This window comes from Mesocricetus auratus, unplaced genomic scaffold, assembly GCF_017639785.1.
Source record: "Mesocricetus auratus isolate SY011 unplaced genomic scaffold, BCM_Maur_2.0 Super-Scaffold_2245, whole genome shotgun sequence".
Classification (NCBI taxonomy): domain Eukaryota; kingdom Metazoa; phylum Chordata; class Mammalia; order Rodentia; family Cricetidae; genus Mesocricetus; species Mesocricetus auratus.
Genome location: NW_024429180.1, coordinates 50500094 through 50524570, shown reverse-complemented (window position 1 = coordinate 50524570; position 24477 = coordinate 50500094). Strand labels below are relative to the sequence as shown.

The 24477-nt window shown below is 41.1% G+C and overlaps 1 protein-coding gene and 1 long non-coding RNA gene across 2 annotated transcripts in view; one reads left to right on the top strand and one right to left on the bottom strand.

The window, feature by feature from the left end:
• The window catches only part of Xpo7 (exportin 7), a 91054-nt gene that overhangs the window by 8704 nt on the left and 57873 nt on the right, over nucleotides 1-24477 (bottom strand). Inside the window, 15 exon segments of the mRNA XM_005070981.4 lie at nucleotides 1530-1637; nucleotides 2913-3001; nucleotides 7333-7439; nucleotides 8559-8667; nucleotides 9013-9076; nucleotides 10080-10160; nucleotides 11294-11367; nucleotides 11874-12009; nucleotides 14229-14334; nucleotides 14974-15167; nucleotides 17608-17780; nucleotides 19343-19489; nucleotides 20631-20750; nucleotides 22367-22440; nucleotides 23286-23451. Coding sequence (XP_005071038.2) covers nucleotides 1530-1637; nucleotides 2913-3001; nucleotides 7333-7439; nucleotides 8559-8667; nucleotides 9013-9076; nucleotides 10080-10160; nucleotides 11294-11367; nucleotides 11874-12009; nucleotides 14229-14334; nucleotides 14974-15167; nucleotides 17608-17780; nucleotides 19343-19489; nucleotides 20631-20750; nucleotides 22367-22440; nucleotides 23286-23451 — 1748 coding nt within the window.
• LOC121134638 lies at nucleotides 6866-8156 on the top strand. The gene is made up of 2 exons (XR_005871741.1): nucleotides 6866-6931; nucleotides 8015-8156. It is a non-coding gene; the product is annotated as an uncharacterized LOC121134638 (long non-coding RNA).

Below are 24477 nucleotides of genomic sequence, written 5' to 3'. Positions count from 1 at the left end.
CAGGCATCTTGTTACACTGCTCTCTACCTCCTTTTTTTCCCCCTTAGACAGGGTTTCACTATGTAGCCTTAGCTAGCCAAACTCACAGAGATCCACCTGCCTTAGATGCAGTGACTAATAAAGGTTGTGCCACTATGCCTGATTCCTCCACTGTCTCTAGAGATAAAGTGTGTGTGTTTTTTTCTTTTTCTTTTTTTTTCAAGACAGGGTTTCTCTGTGTAGCTTTGGAGTCTGTCCTCGAACTCCCTCTGTAGACCAAGCTGGTTTCCAACTCACAGAGATCCTTGTGCCTTTGCCTCCTGAATGCTGGGATTAAAGGCGTGCGCCACCACCTGGCGAGACAAAGTGCTTTACTAAACCTGGAGCTCAGAGTTTTGCCTAGACTGGATGCTGGCGTACCTTAAGAATTTGCTTATCTCTGTCCTTTCATTGTATGGATTATGGATATGTATAACCACACCTAACTTATATGGGTGCTGGGAATACAAACGCAGGTCCTCCTGTTTTCACAGCAAACACTTTACCCACTAAGGCAGCTCCCAAGTCCTTTTCTGTTGTTTTGAGACAGGGTCTCACGTTGTAGCCTAGGTTAACCTGAAACACTCGGCAATCCTCCTACATCAGCTTTCTGAGTGTTAGGATCCTAAGTGTGAGCCACTTGTCACCATTAAAAAAAAAAAAACTTAAAGAGGCACATGTACTCGTGTACATACCCATACACATAATTAAAAATAAGATTAATTCTCAAAAAGGTATTTAAAACTATGTATCTTTCTTATATATCACTACTATAAAAAATGATGGACAGAGTACCATCATCAACTTGTATATGTTTGGGCAGGGGGGAGAAAAAAAAAAAACCCTTAGTTGCCAAGTCTATTTCTTTCTTTCTTTCTTTCTTTCTTTCTTTCTTTCTTTCTTTCTTTCTTTCTTTCTTTCTTTGTTTCTCAAGGCAAGGTTTCTTTGTATTGTTTTGGAGGCTGGCCTCGAACTCAGAGATCCACCTGCCTCTGCCTCCTGAGTGCTAAGATTAAAGGCTTGCGCCACCAACGCCTGGCGCCAAGTCTATTTCTTATTAAGAATAGATATCCCGGCTGTGGGGGAAAAAGGATCTATCTCAGTAAGAGTGTTTCCTAGCATGCAGAAAGCCCTAGTTTGATCTCCAACATTGAAAAAATCAGGGATGTTGTTACATTCCTGTCATCCTAGCACCTAGGAGGCATGAAGATCAGAAGTTTCAGGACATCCTCAGCTATATATTGTTTAAGGTCAACTTGGACTACTGAGACCCTGCCTCAATGCCCCCAAACAAACACAAAAAGGATGTCCTGAGCTCATTTGATGATATATTTCCTGTAGACAGCATGGCCTGGTATGGCAGGAGTACCCCTCTTTCAAACAAGAACATACACTTTTAGAAGCTTTCATGTTTGATAGCAGTGCTCCACAATTTGCCCAGAGCACAAGGAAGAGACCCACTCAATCACCTGAGGGTTCTCAAGTAGCAGAGCAGCTGCCATCCTGCTTACCTGTTGTGAACTAATTCAGCCATCAGCTTGAGCACAGGTGTGGTGCAGGCTGGATCATGGTACCAGAGCTCAATTGCCCGCTGGAGAATTGGCATGTAGGAGGGGTAGCTATAACGGGGATGCTAAGGAAGAAACTCTCAATCCAAAAGACACAGTGTTCAAATAGTTGTTCACAGCTCTTTATTTTCCTGTCTTGTTTGCTAACCTGGGGAGTTTTCCTATGTGAACAATCCCCACCCCCTCATGGCACTGAGGGATATATTTCAATTCTCAGTTCCTTTCTTCCGAAGAACATATTTAATCATTTCTAAATATTTATTTTAATTTTACGTGCATTTTTATCTGACTGCAAGTAAACTGCCGTGTGGGTACTGGTAACTGAATCTGGATCCTTTGGAAAAACAGTTGGTACTCTCAATCACTGAGTCATCTCTCCAGCCCCTGTATTTCTTTCTTTCTTTCTTTTTTTTTTTTAAGATTTATTTATTTATTATATATACAGTGCTGTCTGCATGTGTTCCTGCAGGCCAGAAGAGGGCATCAGATCTCATTAGAGGTGGTTATGAGCCACCATGTGGTTGCTGGGAGTTGAACTCAGGACCTCTGGAAGAGCACCCAGTGCTTTTAACCTCTGAGCCATCTCTCCAGCCCCCAGCCCCTGTATTTCATATTTTCATTTATACTTTACCAATTATATGATGGGAGAGCAACTGTTTATTTCATGTTGGAGAAACTATTGGAAAAACAGGTCCTCAAATTTTAATGACCAATTGTTTCTAGGTCATAAAATCAGTAAAGTTAAGACATACTTCCTAGATCTACAAGTTTTTGTTTTTAATGTTCCCCTCCTGTCTTTTCTTTCATTAGACAGAACTTGCTATGTAGCTCAGGCTGGCCTCAAAGTCATGATTTCCTGTCTAACTCTCCTGACTGCTGGAATTATAGGCATGGGAGACCATGTGTGGACTCCCCCCCCCCCAATCCACAGTTTCTTTGTGTAGCTTGGCTGTCCTGGAATCTGATCTGTCGACCAGGCTGGTCTCGAACTTAAGGATCCTCCTGTCTCTGCCTCCTGAGTGCTGGGATTAAAGGTGTGCACCACCATAGGTGGCTTCTGCATAGTAACATTCATGTACATTAGTTCCCCATTGGTGCTTGGTTCCATTGCAACTTTTATCTGGAATCCAGATGAGAAACTGGGAGACAATCTCATTTATGTACTAGCCAGAGGGCAGCATTGAGCATCATGAGCTTAGCAGACTTTTTGGAAAACCATTTTCCTGCTTCATCAAACTTCCTCCCTATTTGTCCTTCCCACTCCAAGCATATAACTTCACTCCAGTTATTGTTTGTACAATATGTTTCTAGTATGAGTTAGGATACATCCATTCGAAGAGCATCATGAAGCTGGTCTTGGCATTGAAGGCAAAAGCTATCCCTCTCAGGTCTCTCACTAGGCCAACAAGAGTTCTCTGTAGCAGGATGTAGAAACAGAAGAAACACCCCAACTATAACCTCTGAAAGGAATTGCAGACAATTGCAATCCTTTCACAGGACAACCCCTCTCCCCATTTTGAATCCATTTCTTCATGCTAGAATGGAATCTTTTCACCTGGAAAATTAGTTTTGAAAACTTGTTTCTTGTAACAAAATCTGAAATCCAAAATCCTCCGAAATACAAAATAATTTCCAGTATGCCCAGGGATGGAGAAGAATACATTAGGAAACTCATTGAGCAGGGGAGACAGGTCAGTACTGTGACCCCTAAGTTCTCTGCACTGCAAAAAGAATAAAAGTCCCCATGAACAATAGTAAAAACACAGTAACCTTCAGGCCAAGTACATAGGTATATGTGAATCACAAGTGAATTCTGTGTCTAAATTCTATTTAGACATCGGTCCCATCCCTTTCTCAAGGTATCTCATTATATACATGTAAATATATCAAAATCTACAAAAGCCTCCTGAAATCTCAAACATCTCTGGCCCAGATATTTCAGATAAGGGACACACTCAGAAAAATAGTATGGTTCATAGGTCATTATTGCAAAAATAAGTTAAATCTTTTCCCCATGCTGGAGCTTGAATCCATGACCTCATGCATGCCAGGAAAGGATTCTTTTTTTTTAAATTTTTAATTTTTTGGTTTTTTGAAACAGGGTTTCTCTGAATTGTTTTGTAGGCTGTCCTGGAACTCGCTCTGTAGACCAGGCTGGCCTTGAATTCACAGAGATCCACCTGCCTCTGCCTCTCAAGTGCGGGGATTAAAGGCGTGCACTACCAATGCCCGGCTCAGGAGAGGACTCTTGAAGATAGTTTAAGACATTAAAGAAATACGTAAAAATCAGGAAATCAAAATAACCCAGTTTTTCAAAAGTGAAAAAAGGCCATATAAAGGCAGAAAAGGCTATGTCCTGAGTTCTTTATCTTAAAGAAACTCAAGGTACTCTACCAAGAGGAAGAGAAAGGGAGTATACATACTACCTTCCCAGGATGCTCAGTACCTAGAAATAAGACTGATGAGTTAATCCCTTATGGACAAGGTCTAGTAACTCTCCCAGGGTCATGCTGCTTCTCAGAGTAGGGCATATAGTTTGCATCAAGAACCCATATCTGGCCGGGCGTTGGTGGCGCACGCCTTTAATCCCAGCACTCGGGAGGCAGAGGCAGGCGGATCTCTGTGAGTTCGAGGCCAGCCTGGTCTACCAAGGGAGTTCCAGGACAGCCTCCAAGACAATACAAAGAAACCCTGTCTCGAAAAACAACAAAAAAAAAAAAAAAAAAAAAAAAATCAAAAAACAAAAAAACCATATCTGGTGCTGGTAGGATGGATCAGTGGGTAAAGTGCTTTCTGGGCAAATTGGTGCCCTAAATTTGATCTCTGGGCTATGTAAAGGAGGAAGAGAACTGACTCCACAAAGCTGGCCCTGCCTCCATACACTCTGTGCATGTGCAATCACCCTCTTTACAAACTATAAATCCAATATTCTTGTTCTTAACAGAATCTCTACTTGGGCACCCTAAATAATAGAATGATTGCTCTAAAAAATCTATCATGTTAGTGAAATCCCTGGGAATCTGAGGATTCTGACTTGTTTAGTAAAAGGTGCTGTACTATGCTTTGAACAGTCTTCTTTAAGAAAACAATTCTGAGTTGATACTAACTTTCTTTTCTTTCTTTCTTTCTTTTTTTTTTTTTAAGATTTATTTACCTATTATGAATACAACATCCTGCTTCCATGTATGTCTACATGTCAGAAGAGGGCACCAGATCTCATTACGGATGGTTGTGAGCCACCATATGGTTGCTGGGAATTGAATTCTGGAAGAGCAGTCAGTGCTCTTAACCTCTGAGCCATCTCTTCAGTCTCTTGAGCTCAACTTTCTAGCCTAAGGTATGTCAATCTAAAAGACTTGTCACAAGGGCCATGGCAGAAATAATGGGTGACCACTGCAGCCCATGGTCAGCCTGGTTTCTTTATGTAATTTTACTTGCTTTGAATAGAACTAAGATGATGGGAGAGAGCTAGCATTCACTGAAACTCTTAACTAAATTTTTGGTAGTGGCTGATATTACAGGTTTAATTGCTGGTATGTTCTGTAATAGTGCACTCCCCTTAGAATGACTTCAATGTACAAACACAAGTACAAAGCTGAGAAAGTTACACAGAGTGATATTGTTCTCTATCTTGCTATAAAGCCTCTTAGATTATCATCTTTCAAAATTAAAGTGGTTCTTAAACATTATTTGTTTATTGTGTGCGTGCACGTGTGCTCACATCTATGTCATAGTGAATGTCAGAAGACAACTTCAAGGATTTGGTACTCTCCCTTCACTCTGTGGGCAATGAACTCAGGTTGTCAGGCTTGACAACAAATGTCCTTACCCATCTTACTGGCTACTAGAGGCTTTTGCAAGATGAACTGTCAGGTAAACTTCACATTCCCCCCATCAACCCCTTTTGCTATTTGGTGTCTCTCTGCTCAGCTTGGGTACCCTTAGGAATCCTGCAGAAAGCACTACTACCAATGTTAACATCTTCAGGTCTTCCCAGTTTGGTATGGGTATCCACAAACATGTAAGTATGTATGAAGAAAACAAACAAATAAAAAACAACAACAACAAAAAACCCCAAAACAAAACAGGAGAGTAACAATCAAATGACAATTCTGAAAGCCAGAAATCAAGAACTACAAAACTGACTTGAAATTCTACACATAGGATATGGAAATTCAAAGAGTATTCTCTCATAGTGTTTGTTTGTTGTGGTGCTAGGGTTTGAACCCAGGGCTGCCAGCACCCTAGGTAAGTGCCTTACTACAGAACTGAAATTCCTAGGTCCCTCAAAAGAAATCTTCACAGAAATAAGAAATGACAATGAAAATGTCACCAATCAACATTTTGGGGTTCTGAAAATCTGTTTTGGGTGAGTGGAGAAGGTAGGAAGGATCTGGAAGAAGCTAGGGAAGGGTATACTGTGATCAAAATATATGGTGTGAAAACATTTTTTTCCCCAATTAAAAAGGAAATCTGTTTCATGATAGTGGAGAAACACCTAAACTATACATGTAAAATAATTAAGATGGTACAGACTATTGTCAAACTAAAAAACATTCAAACAAAGAAAAACTTTTGGAATATGCTTAGAGGCACTTATAGTTTTACAGCTTACAGCTTTAACAGTGAGAAAGAGCTGAATTAACTCCAAGAAAAGTATGAAAACAAAGTTAAGAGTAGAAAACACAGATAAGATTGTCTTTTTTTTTTTTGCAAAGACTATGATATTTTGTTTATGGTCTAGTAAATAAAGCTTGGGTAAACATCAGAGAAGCAAAGCTGCCAGCTACTAGAGAGTTCTCACCTCTACCAATGCTCAGGTCAAAGGGGCAATTCTGTCCTCAGACTGCATCTCCAGACTATATCTGTCTCCACCAAACCTCAGACTGCACTGAGCTCCTGTCCTCCTGCCTTATATTCCTCTCTAGTGCTGGGATTAAAGGTATGATAAGATCACCTTTGTGTGAGCTCTACTTCTCTTTTAGACTGGATTAATTTTGTAGCTCAGGGTGGCCTTGAATTAACAGAGATCTGTCTGCCTCTGTCTCCAGAGTGCTGGGATTAAAGGTGTGTACCACCACTGCCTGGCTTCTTCTTTTTTTTTTTTTTAAGGATTTATTTATTATGAATACAACATCCTGCCTCCATGTATGCCTGCATGCCAGAAGAGGGCACCAGATCTCATTATGGATGGTTGTAAGCCACCATGTGGTTGCTGGGAATTGAACTCAGGACCTCTGGAAGAGCAGTCCATGCTCTTAACCTCTGAGCCATCTCTCCAGCCCCCACTGCCTGGCTTCTATGGCTAACTGGTGTGGCTGGCAGATTTGCACTCTGATCTTCAGGTAAGCTTTATTTGTTAGATCATAAACAAAATATCACAACTACCTGCAGAACTGTTCTAGAAAAACAGTGAAATCACTAGTAAACACCATTAAAAATTAAAATGGGCCATAATTCAAGACATAGCAGTTATTCAAAAGGCAGTAAGAAACTGTAACTTCATGTTGATACATCTAAAAATGTACACAACAATCTCTAGACACTGCTTAAGAATACACTTTAATAGGAAAAGACTATGACTACCAGATCTTCAATTTAAAAGTCTCAAGAGCACAAGAGGTTCATATGCCAACCAAGAGACAGTTTGTAGATAAGCTGCACACTCTTGGTAGCTACCCAATCCTGGGTTTACCAGGCTCTGACTCTAGCCAGAAGTCAACTGGTTCATAGGTAGAGGACTCACCTTTGCCTCTTGTTCATTAAAGCTGTTAGTGCTGAACATCTGGGCCACAGCCTCAAATGCTGCCGTGAGTGGAAGCATGAATTGCTCATACTGATCTTCATCCTCTCCTGAAAGGGAAACAACCCAGGGTGTGACTCTGATGCCAACAAATCCAAGCTGTGAATGCTTGAGAAATAAGATGGGGTAAAAGAGGAGGTCCCAGGGCAATCCAAAGGCTCCCTTTATTAACCCAATGGGTGTTAGGAGTAATTAAAAAGTCACATGTTAGCAGAGACATGCATGTGCACAAGGTACTATATGCTGTTTATTTTGTACTTGGTGAGAATGCATCAGTCCAGAAAGAACCTGCTGTGCTAAAGCTAGGTGAGATGCTTCTGGAGGCTTTGCTCACATGTGCTTTCTTTAGTAGCGTTTCATAAACCTAGGTCCCCGGTCATTTTAACAGGATTAAATTAAAATAGCTCAAAACCACAATGACAAACACCACTGAGCATCAATGATTAGTTGGACCACCAGTGTTACCCAGGTGACTAAATTTCCCTGGTTCCTATGCACTGGAGACTTACATAATTAACCCTCTGTTGACTGGGTAGGTGGGTTCACTTATTAGCATGGGGTGGGGGTGATTCTGACCAACAAGATGCATGCACTTAAGAATCTCAATAATTCTCTTATTTTACAGATGTGGTTGTCAAAGAGAGAATTTTATATTCTTCAAAAAGCTGTTTTTGACAAGGATCTCATTATACTGCTCTGGTTGGTCTCGAACCCAGACTTCCTGTCTCAGTCTCCCAAATAAAGGATAACTGGTGCACACTACTGTATCCAGCTTGAAGAGAATTTTTTTTTTGGTTTCATAAGACAGGGTTTCTCTGTATTGTTTTGGAGGCTGTCGGTCCAGCCTGGCCTCAAAGAGATCCGCCTGCCTCTGCCTCCCGAGTGCTGGGATTAAAGGCGTGCGCCACCACTGCCCGGCTGAGAATTTTTTATTATAGCATATCAAGATGAAAACTTGGCTGCATATTGTTACTCTGTTTCAGAACAGGGAGCATGACAGCATGATCTGTTTTTTTTTGTGTGTGTGTGAAAAGAGGTATTATTTCAGACGCTATTGTTACTGTTGAAACAACAGAGAAGAGTTCCCCCATATTTACTACTCTGTCCTCAGATAAAACTTTAGTACAGGGCCAGATTACTTCTTGAGCTACTAGAGTTTATTGTAGTACCTAAATCCACCATGAGGAGACGCCCAAGTGCTGTGTAGAAGGTAGTCCGACACCGCATGTCTGTCAGGTTGGACTGATTGTTAATACCCAAAAATGAAAAGTGCTCGCTCTAGTAAAAAAAAGAAAACAAGTTAAAAAGATAAACACAAGAGTTAGAAGTAGAATGGAAGCCAGTAATTTCAGAATTACTGAGCCCTTGCACACATGGTCACTCTGTAAGGATACATGGATGCTTTAATTTTTAAAAATTATCCCTGCTGTGTATATAGACACACATACACAGCAGTAGGTGACTTTAATACAGCTCAGGCATCATGAGCAGCTCTGACGATGGGAGTGCAATCTGGCAGAGATGCAGGCCCCAGGGCCTCAATCGCAGCACTTGCTTTGCAGTGCTGAGGAAGTGTATGTGGGTAGTTGGAGAACAGACAGGGAGAAGGCCGAGACCACTCACCGTGTGATTGTTCAGCATGAACTGTACCGCGCTAAGCTTCACTAGTTTCCTTACACTACTGTATGTAAAGACAAAGGGACACAGTCAAGGAAAAGTGGGGCACAAACTAAGAAATGTTCAGAGAGAGTATGTTTCCCTAACAATCTTATTTTCTAAACGACACGAGAGTAGTACTGTCAAACAGGAAACAGTGTCTGCTAGTATTTTAATTAGTAAGAGAATACACACACCAAACTGCTACTTTAAAGAAAATAAGTACCATAATTTCTCTTTAGAGTCAGACTATCCCAGAGTAGCCAGCTCCTCCTGGCAGGATTTCAAGAGGGACTTTATGCCTTAAAGCCCTGCCCAAGTATCTACTGTGCATCGTGAACAGAGTCCTCTCTTACTTATAAAGGAACTAGCTATGAAGTTCTTTTTTTTTTTTTTTTTTTTTGTTTTTCGAGACAGGGTTTCTCTGTAGCTTTGGAGGCTGTCCTGGAACTTACTTTGTAGACTAGGCTGGCCTCGAACTCACAGAGATCCGCCTGCCTCTGCCTCCCGAGTGCTGGGATTAAAGGCGTGCGCCACCAACGCCTGGCACTATGAAGTTCTTTGAAGATGTGAGAAAAAGTTGCTGAAGAAATTGTACAGTGTTTTTTGTACTTAACTGGCTTCCAACTGTGAAGCAATCCAAACTTCACAGCAGATGTCATTCAGATCAAGGGTTGCAAGTCATTACTGTGGGAAAACTTAGTGTCAGGATGCTCTTACACCAAAGAGCCAGAGGCTTTGCTTTCACTACAGATGCTAAGAACTTAGTTACAGAGAGCACATCAGTGAGCCAGGTCCCAGGTCCCTGGTATTTACGAATCTTAGAACCAGTCAGGGATATATCTATAGTAACTATTATATTGTGTGGTGCTTCACTTTTAGGGACTTGGAATTATTCTAGACTCTGTGTGTATTGCCTTTGGCTCCTAGGAAAATAGAAAACACTTGAGTCCAAGCTACACCCAAGTTACAGCAGCAGCAGAAAACCATGTGACTCTCTTTTTAACTTGCTCAGAGTCTAGCTTAAAGGATATCCAATGGAGAGGTCATTGAGAAGCTGCAGCGTCTTGGAGGTGATTGGTTCACAACGCCCCCAGTACTTCAAGTTGGTGATGCTGGAGGAAAAAAAGAAAAGAGAAGAGAAACTTTGGATGCATCCGATTTCCTTGTGGGTTGAAAGAAGAAATTCATCAATCAAAAATCACCACACATCTGTATCACCAATTCACAGACATCACGACCACAGGAAAAAAAAAAAGGGTATAAAATCTCTGTACTTACATTTGGTTGACTAGAAAAATTATCCTTCAGATAATCTTCACTACTTGGTTCCAAAGCTACACTGGCCCATACCCAGGCCCTTGGAATTCTGGGGCACTCCAGGGCTGATTTCTGCAGCAAGGGTAAGAGATTTCTGCGGCAGTGATAACATGCAGACGTATGCAACTCTGCACCTGCACCATCCACTGTCAGCTGCAGAACTCTAGTAGCCCTTGCTTCTGGATTCTTGGCTGGCAGAGTCCTTTAGACCCCCTTTGCTTTTTCCATCTTAAATTATTAATTAACCAGCACATGGAGATCAGTGATTAAGCTGGGTCAGTTGCAAGGAAGTAAAATAGTACTTTGCACACAGCCCTGGGTTATTATTGACTCCTAGTGTGTGCTTTGATAAATAGAGCTCCTAAAAAGAGGAAAATGTAACCAAGGGACATAACTTAAAAACAACAAAAACAAAAACAGGAAAAGGGCCAATTAGAAGCACCAACTTTGAAGACATTCAAACAGCAGGAGCAGATTTTGGAGATTGAGACTCCTGGAGGGTATGATGCTTCCTGAGAAGAGTAAGCCCATGTTAGGCTCTCCCCTTGGGGGTGTGGCAGGCATTCCTAATGGAAATCAGCACCAGAAAACAAATGCCTACTCTGGGCATCCCGGACAGCTCAGTGCCCGAGAGTGAGAGGACAAATACCAATCACTGGGGAGGAGCTCCATTTTGTGAATGCCTTGACAGGATTTCAACTGGGATTCCAGAGGCTAAAGAGAAGATTCGGTAAATTCTACACAAGCCTGGAATGCTCTGGGGCCGGGCCATATCTCTAAGCACAGCGTGTCACACACTCAAATGCACAATTCTCTGACGCAAACGATCAAGGCTAGAATAGCAAGGCAGTGGCAGCAAAGTGCCTGGGTCACTACAGTTGCAACAGGACTGCAGGGCCTCTTGCTGACGGTGAGCCACAACACTTACACTTTTCCTATGAAGACACTCAGCACCATCGTCTCATCATTCAACCCCAGAACTTCTGAGAGTCGGCGGTACAGCTGGTGTCATGCAAAGTTAAGAGAAAATAATCAAATGACATAGATTAGAACAATCACAACCCTGGGCTGTCTAAAATGTGTCCACACTCAGCAGGTAAGATGTAGGACAGTTCAGTATGTACTGAAGGGTCAGGCTAGCTTCAATGTTCTAAATACTAGATGGAGGCTGTGTTCTCTTATTGGACCCCTTCAATCCTGAAATTCTTCAAACACTGCCAAAACTACCGGCTGTTCTCAACATTAATTCATGTATAGAGACTAAGAACTGCCAATCTGGGGGAGTACAACAGATGTTTTGACTGGCCATTTGTTAAGCATATGGAGCACTAGAGAAACAGGACCAATTTGTTGACGATTCTCAGAATTCTACAGACTAAGAGAAAACATTTGGATTATCTCAATACTGGAAATCTGGAGACTTATTGTAACTGTGATCAACTGTTTCCCCTCCATCAGCAACTCTGCACCCGAGAAGTGAGAAATGGAGCTAACTGTGAGTCTGTTACCTTCGAGGATTTCTGCACCTGGTCCCCAATGTAGATCTTACGAAACTGCTCAAAAAAGCTCAGCATGGCCAATTCGAGCTTCTCATTACCCGCCTGAGCCAAGCGGGAATCTGTCAGGTTCATAAGCTGGAGCACCCTGGAGGAAGAGGAGTGATGATTCTCTCAACAGCAGGATATCCTGGGCATTCTAAACAACAGAAGCTACTTCAACTTCATCACACTTGTCTCTCTCCTTATCCTCACTTTGTGAATTATCTTTTCTGCAGGCCCGAAACGGTGGTCTCTACTTATGCTTATAAACAGTAGTAAAACATGAATATAAGGGTAACTGTCTTTTGCTGGAACTTGTGTGAGATCGTGCATGGAGCGATCTTCTGCATTCAGGTTCATCTATGCAGATTCTGAGACTGGACTGCCCCAGTGCTTCTCAGTCTCTTTTTCTCAAAGCCAGGAAAGGGAGGGAGACACATGGCAGAGAGGTCCCAGTCAAGGGCCACCTTCAGGGAAAACAGCAGATGCACTACTGCCTGACTTTAGTCCTTTGCTCCAGACCTTTCTCTCCCAAACAAGGGTGTGGTCAATGCTGAATGAGTAATACTGGTATCCTCTTTGGTTTTTTTGAGACAGGGTTTCTCTGTATAACAGTCCTGACTGTCCTGGAGTTTCCTTTGTAGACATGGCTGGCCTCAAACTTGTGGAGATCCACCTGTCTCTGCCTCTCTGCTAGGATTAAAGGCATGTGTCACTACCACCTGGCTGAAGAATGGTATTCTTATAAGTGAGTCATCTGGTATTTGACAGAATGAAGATAGCAACTATTTGCAACATATCATGAGTAAATTAGACTTGCTTACTGTGTTGCAACACCCAAGAGGAGAACAGCCTACAAGACACTGTCTAAACTGCATTTATTATGACACACATGTAGTATCAGAAAGGTCCCGGATTTCATTCTTATGGAATCTTTGCTCACTACCTTTAAAAAATGCTAGGGGGGCGATGCCATGCACACTTTTCTTACAGTTAGGGCACCTAAAGTCGAAAGAGCATCTGATAACATAAGAGTAAAAAGACACAAATGGCAATTTTTTAGAAGACTAAGATTTATAGACTGAGATATCTGGGACCAATACAATGTAAGACACCAGGTTCCTGTGGGTCGTCCCTAGAGAAGAAGTCCTAACAATGGCAGCTTTCTGTATGGTCCTACAATCTTTTTAACACACGGTAACATTCTGGTCTGTCTACTCACACTCCTGCAGTAATGTACAGTAGCTTTCCAGAAGCTACAGGATACATGCTATCACCACAGACTAATGCAGGGCTGAGACTCCAGCTACCCTACATACAACAGAGGCTTAAAACTGTAAATAACACTACTCTTCTCATAAACATCTTTCTTATTTATTTATTTATTTATTTATTTATTTATTTATTTATTTACTTGTTTCTGAGATGAAAAGCCCCTTTGGAAAGGGGGGCTGAGGATACCAGTTGGTAGCAGAGCACATGCCCAGCGTAAGACCCTGAATTCAATCTCAGAAACAAGTAACCAAACAAGAGAGAGGGCTATGTTAGCATTCAATGAATAAACAAGAAAGAAGGTTATATTAGCATGCAATGGGCTTATTATCATAGTAAAATTTTTTTTTTTTTTTTTTTTTTGTTTTTTTTTAGGTAAGCTCTCATTATGGCCTGGACCTTGAGACTGGCCTTGAACTCAGAGATCTGTTTGCCTCTGCCTCCCCATTTTTTTTTCCCTCCAAGATAAGGTTTCTCTGTATTGTTTTGGAGGCTGTCCTGGAACTCACTCTGTAGACCAGGCTGTCCTCGAACTCACAGAGATCCTCCTGCCTCTGCCTCCCGAGTGCTGGGATTAAAGGTGTGTGCCACCAATACCTGGCTTCTGCCTCCCTATTTTAACTCAGAAAACTTCAGGAAGTTGTAACTCAGTGGTTTTTAATAAAAGAACACAGATACAAAATAATGTGAAACCGTTGCTTTGACAAGCTGCAGGAGTGTTACCAAAGAATCAGTTTTCTTTGAGACCCTTGCCAGCATTGCAAATACACCCATGTTCTTTAACTCTTAGATACCGTCCCTGAGTAGATCCATAGTTATCCCTCATTAGTCTAATTCTGCAACCAACATTTCTTTGCTGATAACTGCTGAAATGTTTTTAGTGTAAATTACAGGCTCTTGCTATGCACAAAAGAGCTACCTGGCTTATTATCACATCCTCATGGGCACTTAGTTGCCTAAGAAGGCGTTCTACAGTTGGTGGAAAGCATCAGGAGGCCAACAGGTGCTGAGAAGTCAAGCAGAATGAAAGGCTTCCATGGGGCACACACTTACCGACAGACAAGCTCACCATCCATAGCATCTTGCTCATCAGTGCTGGCGAAAGAAACTCGGCCACCAATCACAGCTCCAATGATGTAAACCAACCATGTCAGTCGTCCTTGAGTAGCAAGAACACTTCTTAGTGTCCCCTTGCTAGTGTTGTAGAAAACTCTTCCCCCCAGCCCCCCAAACAGGATTTCTCCATAGTTCTGGCTGTCCTGGAACTCGCTTTGTAGACCAGGCTGGTCTCCTACTCACAGAGATCTGCCTGTCTCTGAAGTGCTGGGATCAAAGGTGTGCGTCACCACCATCTGGCAAGACTCTTTAATCTTAAAGAGTAATCTAGTAAAGCTATAAAATCTAACTTTTCTGATAGAGGATAGCTTCCATTCTATTCTAATAAGGCTGATACCAAGAGGGAAATTGATCAGATAATAAGCAATCCTGTATCAGACAAGACCATTATTTTTGGAGTGCAGTACTTCCTTAAAACAACCCACTGTGGATATGATCTGTTATTCCACCCTGGTGCCCTATGGCATTCACTCACTCACTCACTCACTCACTCACTCACTCACTCACTCACTCACTCACTCACTTACTCACTCTGTGTGTGGAGGTAATAGCAGATAATCCTTGTTTTGGTGGGGAGTGGGGAGACATTGTGGGGAACGGACGATGGGGATGGTGCAAAGGGAGGAACACAGAGGTGAAGGGGGTTGACAGTATCTCTGTGCTCCCTGGATACTGTACTTACCCTCTTGCACCGCTATGTCCATTGGGCTGGCGCTGGCACTCTGCAGCAGCTCCTGGTAGGACTGGGCTGACTGATCAAACAGCTGCACAAGGAGAGCGCATGTCTTCTCATACTCACAACGCCCAATGGTGGACAACTGGTCCAACTGCTGCTGGACCAGACCTGTATCCTCTAGGGGATCTTCCAGGCCATCCCTATTCCCAAGAAAGAAGATAACCCTCTTTAAAAAAATGCTCATTAATTTCCTGACACAGCAGATCTTTTCTCCTCAACAGTAGAGGATCAACATTAATTTTTTCCAAGGAAGGAAATTTAAAGTTTTTGTTGCCACTGAATCTTCCCAATTCCTTAGCATTTGTCTGCCATTGAGCCTGACAGCCTTATGTTTGTTTCTAACCCCTCTGAGCTCTTGGCACTCAGTGTTTTCCTTCTTTTTAAAAAAAAAAAGGTTTTTTTTTTTTTTTTTTTAAAGACAGGGTATCTTCTCTATGTAGCCTTGACTGTCTTGGAACTTGCTCTGTAGACCAGACTGGCCTCAAACTCAGATATCTGCCTCCCTCTGTCCCCCAAGTGCTGAGATTGATGATGTGTGTTTTAAGATTACATTTTTACTGTAGCTATGTATGTATGCATGCCCAAGTGTGATATATGTAGGTCAGAGGATAATTTGTAAGAGTCAGTGTCCCCCTTTAACCAAGCGAGCCTGGGAACTGACTGGTTGTCAGGCTTGGAGAAGAGCACCTTTACTCACTGAGTCATCCTGAAGACCAGTAAAGAGTAATCCCCATCCCCCTGCTTTTAATTTGCTTTTGTGGTGCTAAGATTCAACTTGGGCTTTGTGCATGCCCAGCAAGTACTCAACTGTTGAGCTACCATAGGCACCTCTAGCCAATCTTTCTGATTACTGTATACTTTGGAACTCTTAAGTACATATTCCTGCACTTCAAGTTATTGTGGCCAAATGAGGTCAGGGAATTCAGAAACTTTCATGAGAAAGGCAGTACGTTTCTCCCAGCAATGTAAAAACTCTGATGATCCCCATATTTTATCAAACTCAATCTTGCTATACAGCAAACTATAAGAATAATCATGCTAAGTGGGATTTCTTTTTTAAACAGAGCTTATAAACTGGCTTGGCTTATACCCAGTTTTCCCAAGTATATTTTGGTACCAAAATGATAGAGTTCAGTTTCCTACCTCAGATTTTAGAACCATGGCTCTGTACCAGGTCTTACCTTATCTATTGGTTTTCAGACTTTGTAATACCTTGCCCTATGGTGAGATCTCTACTTTTTTAGCAGGGCAATGCCAGAAGCAGCAGCAGTCAAGAGCTGGCTGCTGAGTTCCCATGTTATATACAATGCTGGGTTAACTCTTCTAAGATCACAGATAGTCTCATTACTATTTGTAATTTACAAAAAAAGGAAATGCAGGAACATACCCAAAAGCATACAGCTATTAAAACTGGCTACACATTTCTCCACCCTCCACCCTGGAAGCCAGATGAACTGGACAAAGGCTTTCCAGTAAACTTCATGAATACTCGTATTTTGAAGCACCTTGTCATAAACAGTAAGAAAACAAACTTGGGCCCGCAGCAGATAAAGGCACTTCAAGCTTGATGACTTGAGTTTGGCCTCTGGGACTACATGGTGGAAAAAGAAAATTGACCCCTAATATACACACATACCAACCAACCAGGCACAGACTAAAGACAATTGAGTGTACCCACTCTGAGCAAATAAAGGACAAACACCAAACAACCCCCACAAAACAATAACCACAAACAAAGGCAACTTGATTTAATATAAGACATATCTTAAAAGGCTTCACATTTTTCTTTCTTTTTGTTTTTTTGAGACAGAGTCTCTCTGTGTAGCTTTGACTGTCCTGGAACTAGCTCTATAGACCAGGCTGGCCTTAACTCACAGTGATCCCGAGTGCTGGGATTAAAGGCATTCGCCACCACCACCTGGCTCCTTTTTATTTATTCTTAATTTATATGCATTGGTGTTTTGCCTGCACACATGTCTGTGAGGGAGTCAGATCCCCAGAACTGGAGTTACAGACAGTTGTGACTAGCCATGTGGGTGCTGGGAATTAAACCCAGGTCCTCTGGAAGAGCAGCCAGTGCTCTTAAACACTGAACCATGTGTCTAGCCATGGTCTGACATTGAGTTTCTGGCCCAGTTAATAGTTAGGATTGATGGGAACTCTTACGCTACCATGACAAATCAAGGATGAGCTTGCTAGAACCACATCTCCTTACAAGCTCTGAAATTAGAGTCGATTATCATGTGACCTTGTAATCTCATTTAGCCAACTACTTCCTTAGGAAGTTTTACTAAATTCCATATTTAGACATTTTTACTCCCTGTGTCTTATGAATGAATGGTCCTTATATTGAAAGAAAATCAGTGATAAGGACAAACACATGCAATATGTTTCTATTAGACACTACTGGGAGTGGTGATACAAGAGGACACGAACAAGGCATTAGAAGGAAAGACAAAGACAAATGGTCGTAAGCAAACAGCTTACATACATCTCCCTTGCCAGTTTGAGATGTGACTTCTATCACATCTGACACAAGGTTGCTGGTTAGGGAGTGTGGTGGATTCCATGTTTCCTTACCTCAGAATGATGTGCACAGACTCCAAACGGGAAGTGATGTAGGCTTTGGTGACCTCAGGAGTATATGTTTCCAGCATATGGGGCTCTGTGGCTTTCACATATGGCACGGAAGCTGCTAGCCGCTGCCACAGGCTCAGGAGATAGTGCACACTATTTGGGGCAAATTCCCAGTGCTGAGGATCAACAAAAGAATAAGAGGCATGCTTTTCATTTCAGTACACGAAATCCCAGGCCATTTGATACAAAGAATAACAAATAACTAAGTTTTTGGTGGTTAACTCATTGGAGCTAGCTACTAGTGGTGGTTTGAATGGTAAATGCCCCCAGTGGGCACCTGGTCCCCAGTTGGTGATGCTGTTTGGGAAGGTTTAGGAGATGCGGCCTTGTTGGAGGAAGTCTGTCAAGGGCAGTTTGGAGAGTTCATAGCTTTGCCTAGTTAATTTTCTCTTTTCTGTTGAGGATGTAAGCTCTCAGTTTCCTGACCTGACCCTGCCCATCATGCTTGTCCCTTGCTACCTGCCTCTCTACCACTATAGACTCTTTTCATTGGTTTCTTTTGAGACAGGGTTTTGCTATATAGCCCTGGATGACCAGGAACTCATCATGTAGATGAGGCCCATACAGATCCACATGCCTCTGCCTCCTGGGTGTTGTTATTAAGACATGCCTGGCCCATAATGGACACATCCCTCTGAAAATATAGCCTTCTTCTGTAAGTTGCTTTTAGTCATGGTATTTTATCATACCAACAAAAAAGTAATGAATACCCTATTTCAGATTTAAGATTTACTGAGCAAGAAGGTGGTTCTGTGCTGACTGTATAAATCTAAACGACAAGGAAAGATGCATGAAAGCAGGTCTGAGACATTAGAACACAGGAGAACTGCTTGTCAGCTTATTAGAAAGAAGAGATGCCAAAGTTCCACTCTGGAACTAGTGAACCAGAGACTATGGGGAGACCCACGCCCCGTGTTCTTTCAAGCTCTCAGGTGATTGGGATGTAAGTCACACAGTAAGAGACTCATGTGCTGCTATATGACAAGAGGAAGAGGGTTCTTCTCTCATTCTTCAGTCGAGGTCCCAGTTTTATCTTGTGCTGCTCAGAGAGATAATAAAAGGTTTTGCCATCTCTCAGTACTAGATTAAACTCAGGGGAGCTTTCAGTATGCTATTACTGAGATACGACCTTAGCCCTTCTAATTTAAATACTGTCCTTATCATTTCTACATGTTCCTCTAACCAAAGTTATTAAACTTGTTCTTGTGGTGCTAGGATCAAATGCAGAACCTCACAAATATGAGGCAAGTGTTTTACCCCTGAGTACAACTCTAATCCTTTCTTACACTCTTTTGTGTTTGTTTTTCAAGACAGGGTTTCTCTGTGCTACAGCTCTGGCTGTCCTGCAACTCACTTTGTAGACCAGGCTGGCCTCAGACTCAGAGATCCTCCTGCCTCTGTCTCCTGAGTGCTGGGATTTCTTACACTCTTATAAAAGTAAATAGTCTGCAATGTTATCTACTTTGCAGGTATGTTATGGGTATGTGTGAGTGTAATAAAATATTCTTTTTTCTTCCTGTGACTCCAAGGACTGAAGCAGTACCTCACACATATTAGGGAAGTGCTCAACCATCAAGCTATATTTCAACTCCAATAATATTTTTATAGGGTTAAGACCAGTATGCAAAAGACAAAATCCCAATAATTAAATAGAAAGACACAGTGATTAAAGACAAACCTGTAGGCTGGTCACTGTGAAGTTGGCTATCAACCGGATAACCTCAGGGTAGTTTTCCACTTTTACCAATTCTCCCAGTTGGTAGTTACTCTTTAACCGGGCCAGTAGTCTGCAGAACTCATGGTAATTGTTTGGGTCTGATAAACTCTGGCAACGGCATAGGAAGAAAATAAAATGGAAAATATGATCACCACAATCCAAGAATGATATGTTCTTGGCACAGCATGGGAAAGGGCAAGAGTCTATTTTTCAGCTTCAGGGCTACAAATCATGATTGAGAACAATAACAATGGCACAGAAGGCTTCAAAACAAGTAAAATATCACATTTATTATCCTATTGGTTCAAACTATTCACACATGAGATGGGGTCATTAGCTTCAAGTGGCAGAGTAAGAAAGAGGATTTAGAAGGATCATACTACTTGCCCAAGGTTGTAAGGTGATCAGTGGCAGAAATGGGCACCATCTTTGATGTGTTTGTTTCTCACAGATCAAAGGGAATCTAATGAATTTCATTTCCATATATGTCAAAACAATTACTAAGTGAAGCACCTTAGTTATTCTAAATGAAAGCAGCACAAGTGTTTCACGTTTGTATCACAAGTATTAGATGTTTATTATATACTAGTATATAATTATATCCAGTACTGTAAAAATTTAAAGGTATCAGTATTTGTATTTCCTTATGAGTATTATTCTTTATTAGTGATCAGGGTAGAAACTTTGTTTTATTCATTTACACAATCCTGGCACATAGTCTTAATACAGTTTGTTGAATGAATAAAGGCATTTTAAAAGAGAGGGACAAAGTTTATTTTAAAATACACTGCTTCAAAAATTTTTTCCCAACTATAGAGAATATTTGGAAGTAGTATTAGATCAATTTTGGGTACAAAAAAAAAGTCATCAAATTATGGAACATATCTCTGACAAAGAAGCATTTCCTTTCTAACTAAAGATGGCCTTGTATGTTAGATTATGGATATCAATATAAACACTGAGAAACAAAACTAATTTTTAGATTCTTAATTTCTTGAGGGAGCAGGAATCGCTGATTCCATCTTTGCTGGCTTGTATTTGATGACCTCTTCCCATGATTTCTGTATTCCAGAGCTACAGGACTAATGGACCTCTCTGGAGCAAATGTGCCCCAAATTATCCATAGATCTTCAGAAGTGAAGACTAAGCTGCTTCCTTGGGTTTCTGCCATGTGTAGCTCTTGATGAACTTCCTTCAGACTTCAGTCATATACTAATTCAGTATACAAGTACGTTCTCAGAAACCTTACCTGTGGATTTTCCAGTATTCGCTTAACACCATCAACAAGATGAGAGAGAAATTTGGCCCTCTCGGCATTGTTAAATAGGGATCTCCGGACTGAAGCAATCTGTACTAAGCAGGACAATACCTGCAAGCAAGGCACAGCACAGACATACTCAGTAAGATGGGCAGCTACGGCCTCCTATAATACTCATTAGCTTAATCAAAGAAAGTTGCATCCGATCCAAGTTCATTGGAGCGACACACACGGTTACATTCAGCTTGGAAATTTCTCTTAGACAGTATATCTTATCTCTGGCTACTCCAGTCACTTCTTTGATTCCTCCTTATATATATTTTTAAGACACAAAAATGCTGCACAATTTATAGCTTTAATAAAGCCTGAGGTTTAGATATTTTGTTTTAACAAAATCAAGCTCTGCTTATAGAACTATATGATAAAATTTCAGGTCAAATCTATGCCCTGAAAAAAATATTTTCTTCCTTTTCCCACTGTGCTAATGACTTGTCTGTCTTTCTGCCTCTAATTTCTGGTCTTTTCTGCACGATTTCTTCCCAGGAAGGTGGACTTTTATTGCTCTTGCTTTGGGCTGGCTTCAGCCTTAGAGAAGCACTAGGAGGTCAGAAGGTAGAAAGACTTAAGATGCTGTCCTTCCCACACCCTGGCTGGACTATAAGCAGGCAGTTTCTTTATAAACTGCCACAGCCTTTGCTGTACAGCTGTCTCCTAGTATACAGGCTGAGATCTCCCAGGCCTGCACTCCCACCATCTGCAAACAGCACGTGTCACCATGCCTTACTGGGTCACTAAGTCTGCACAATTATAAACAGTGTTTTCACTGACTACCCCTCTTGACTATGCTACTTTTTCCTGAAGTGACTTAAAGATGCACATAATACTGAATTCATATTCATGCCAAAGGGAAGACCTGCATTAATTTGGAAAAGTACAATGATCAGGCAAGTGATCCATTGCAGAAACACCATGCAGACCCTCCATTATTTTACTATGTTCCTGTGTATATTTCATGTGGAATATATATATGTAAGTCCAAAAACCCCAGGACCAACAAGGTTTTAGAATTTGAATGACCTTGTAACCTAAGGCACGTACATTACTGCTAGACATCATCCCAATGCTTTTTGGGAGAAAAACAAACTGACTTTTCATTGTATCATTCATCACTATATAACTTTGGCCTCAGAGACTTTCTTTTTTTCTTTCCCTCAAAGTAGTTATGTGGGAGATAGGATGACTTTAAATTTCCAATACAGTGGCATCCACTTCCCATGTGTTGGGAAAACAGGAGTAATTGAAGGATTTCAAAACATCTCATGCCATTCTCAATGTTTAGCTAGACAAGGACCAAATGAATCCTCACACACTAGCCTGTGGCAATCACTAGGTTATAGTCACAAGATGGGATAGAAAGAGCTTGACATTAGCCATAACCTGAAAATAGACAGAAAGAATTAAAACAACAAAGACTCTGCTGCTAACCCTATAACATCTACACCATATTTCTATCACCTCCCCTCACCAAAACAGGGTTTTTCTATATAGTCCCAGGTGTCCTTGAGCTTGATATGTAGACAATGCTGTCTCTGAACTCAAATAGATCTTCTGGCCATGATGTCTGGTATACTTCTATGATTTTACAAAAACAAAACAGACCTAAGGTTTACTTAGCAGTGCTACTTTCTAGAAAAAGGTTTGTTTTGGAAAATGTGATTCTGACTTACCAAAGGTGAGAATGAGGGAGGGATGGAATGATACAGGTCAAAAAACAGCTGCAGAGTCGAAGAATCTAAGAATGCTAGGAGAAAAAAGACAAAGGATATGACTTTACTATGCCTATATGCATTTTTTCCTGCATTATATATTAGGGACCATATTCTTCTGATAATCTGTCAAAGAGTATCTATTTTTTAGAAAGTGATAAACGAATGGGATTTTCTTCTTTTCTTCTAGGTTAAAAAAGTACTGATTTTAGCTCCTTTATGAAGAGTTTATCTTTCTGACTATCAAGGAACTTTAGGTAATCTTAACCCCTCTTTCCACAGTTTGTCCTCAGGGAAAAAAAACACATGCTGAAATTTTCTTTTATTTTTTTTGTCTTTTTAAGACTTAGTCTTGCCATATACACGCTGGCCTTGAACCTGGGATCTTCCTGTATCAGCTAGGACCACTGGTAAGTGACACTTTATGACATCTTGTTTTTAAGTAACAGAAGTGGGGGCTGGAGAGATGGCTAAGTAGTTAAGAGTACTTAATGATCTTCCAGAGGCCAGGGTTCGGTTCCCAGCACCCACATGGTGGCTTACAACGGTCTGTATCTCCATTCCTGTAGATCCAATATCCTCTTGTAGTCTCTGAGGGCACCAGACACGCAAACAGTACACAGATATACATGTAAGCAAAACACCCATATACATAAAATTAAATAAATAAACAAGCCCCCTACTCCCCAGAAGTGTCTGGTGTTATTTAGCAATTGTAATGCTTGGGGGAATCTACAGGACTCCACAAATTCTCACTATGTTGTAAACAAAGACATGAAAACACTAAGTTTTGTTCAAAGTAAAGAAAGAATTACAGGGCCTCTCTGGATTATTCTACAGACACAGGGCAGGCAACTCAGACTTCGGTTGGAGCTGTTACCTGATCTCCAGCTGGTGGGGATCTGTACTGTACACAGGTCATCTGAGGACTCATCAGTAGATGTGCCGATGAAATCAAAGTTCAGACAGTTATGGGTGAGTTTGAGCAGTTGCATTAGCAAGCCATGCTGACTTTCGTCATTCAAGTTCAGATTCTTTCCCGATGCCTGGAAAATTGTCACATAATGAATGAGCTCCAAACAGTTCTCTTTTCCCAGCTTTAGAAGTAGGTTGCTAAGCCAGAAAAGGAGGGCTGTACTTCAGTACAGTAAAATTTTTTCAAAAAGATTTATTTATTTATTTATTTATTATTTATACAGTGTTCTGCCTGCATGTATGTCTGCAGGCCAGAAAAGGACACCAGATCTCTTTACAGATGGTTGTGAGCCATCATGTGGACGCTGGGAATTGAACTTGGGACCTCTGGAAGAAGCAGCCAAGTGCTCTTAACCTCTGAGCCATCTCTCCAGCCCCAGTAAAATGTTTTTACTCCAGAAAGATGTTGCACTTTTATTAACAATGTTATCATGAAAAAAAATCCGTTCTTTTGTTCAGTATCAACACAAATGTAAAAACATGCAGCTGATATTTATAGAGAAATCCACTGGTTAACACTTCGTTTTCACATGTAATCATAATGGTCACTGGGAACCCTGAGGAGTACAGGATGTGGCGTCTGAGTGAGTGATCTCAGTCATTTCTCGGGTGGTTGAAATAAAGCTATGGATAGAGTTCAGAGTAAGTTTTACAATTTCCTTCTTCTTTGTAAAAGCATCAATACCAAACATTTTTCTAATTAGAATTAAAACAAAATTACTCCTGAATATTACACATTTATCTGCAGTGCATCTGTAGACTTAGGCTAGATACTGGTCCATAGTATCTGTGGTAACTGTTTCCAAGGATCCACTAGCTGGGCCTCAGTGATAACCTGGCTAATTATTTCTAATAATATTAGGAAGAAGGATTTGATCCTTCGTTTTCTCAAAAGCAATTTTTTTCAGCAGATATCACAGCTCTGTGGGTACCAGAGCTTTGCCTAGCAGCTTCCAGGATAATGGAATATCTATAAATTTGGAGTATAATCAAGTGAGTAAAAGATAAGAAAACAATACAGATTTGTTTCTGGAGCTAAAATTGGTAAATAGCAGAAAATGATAATAAAAACACATAAAAGTGAATCAAAAAAACTC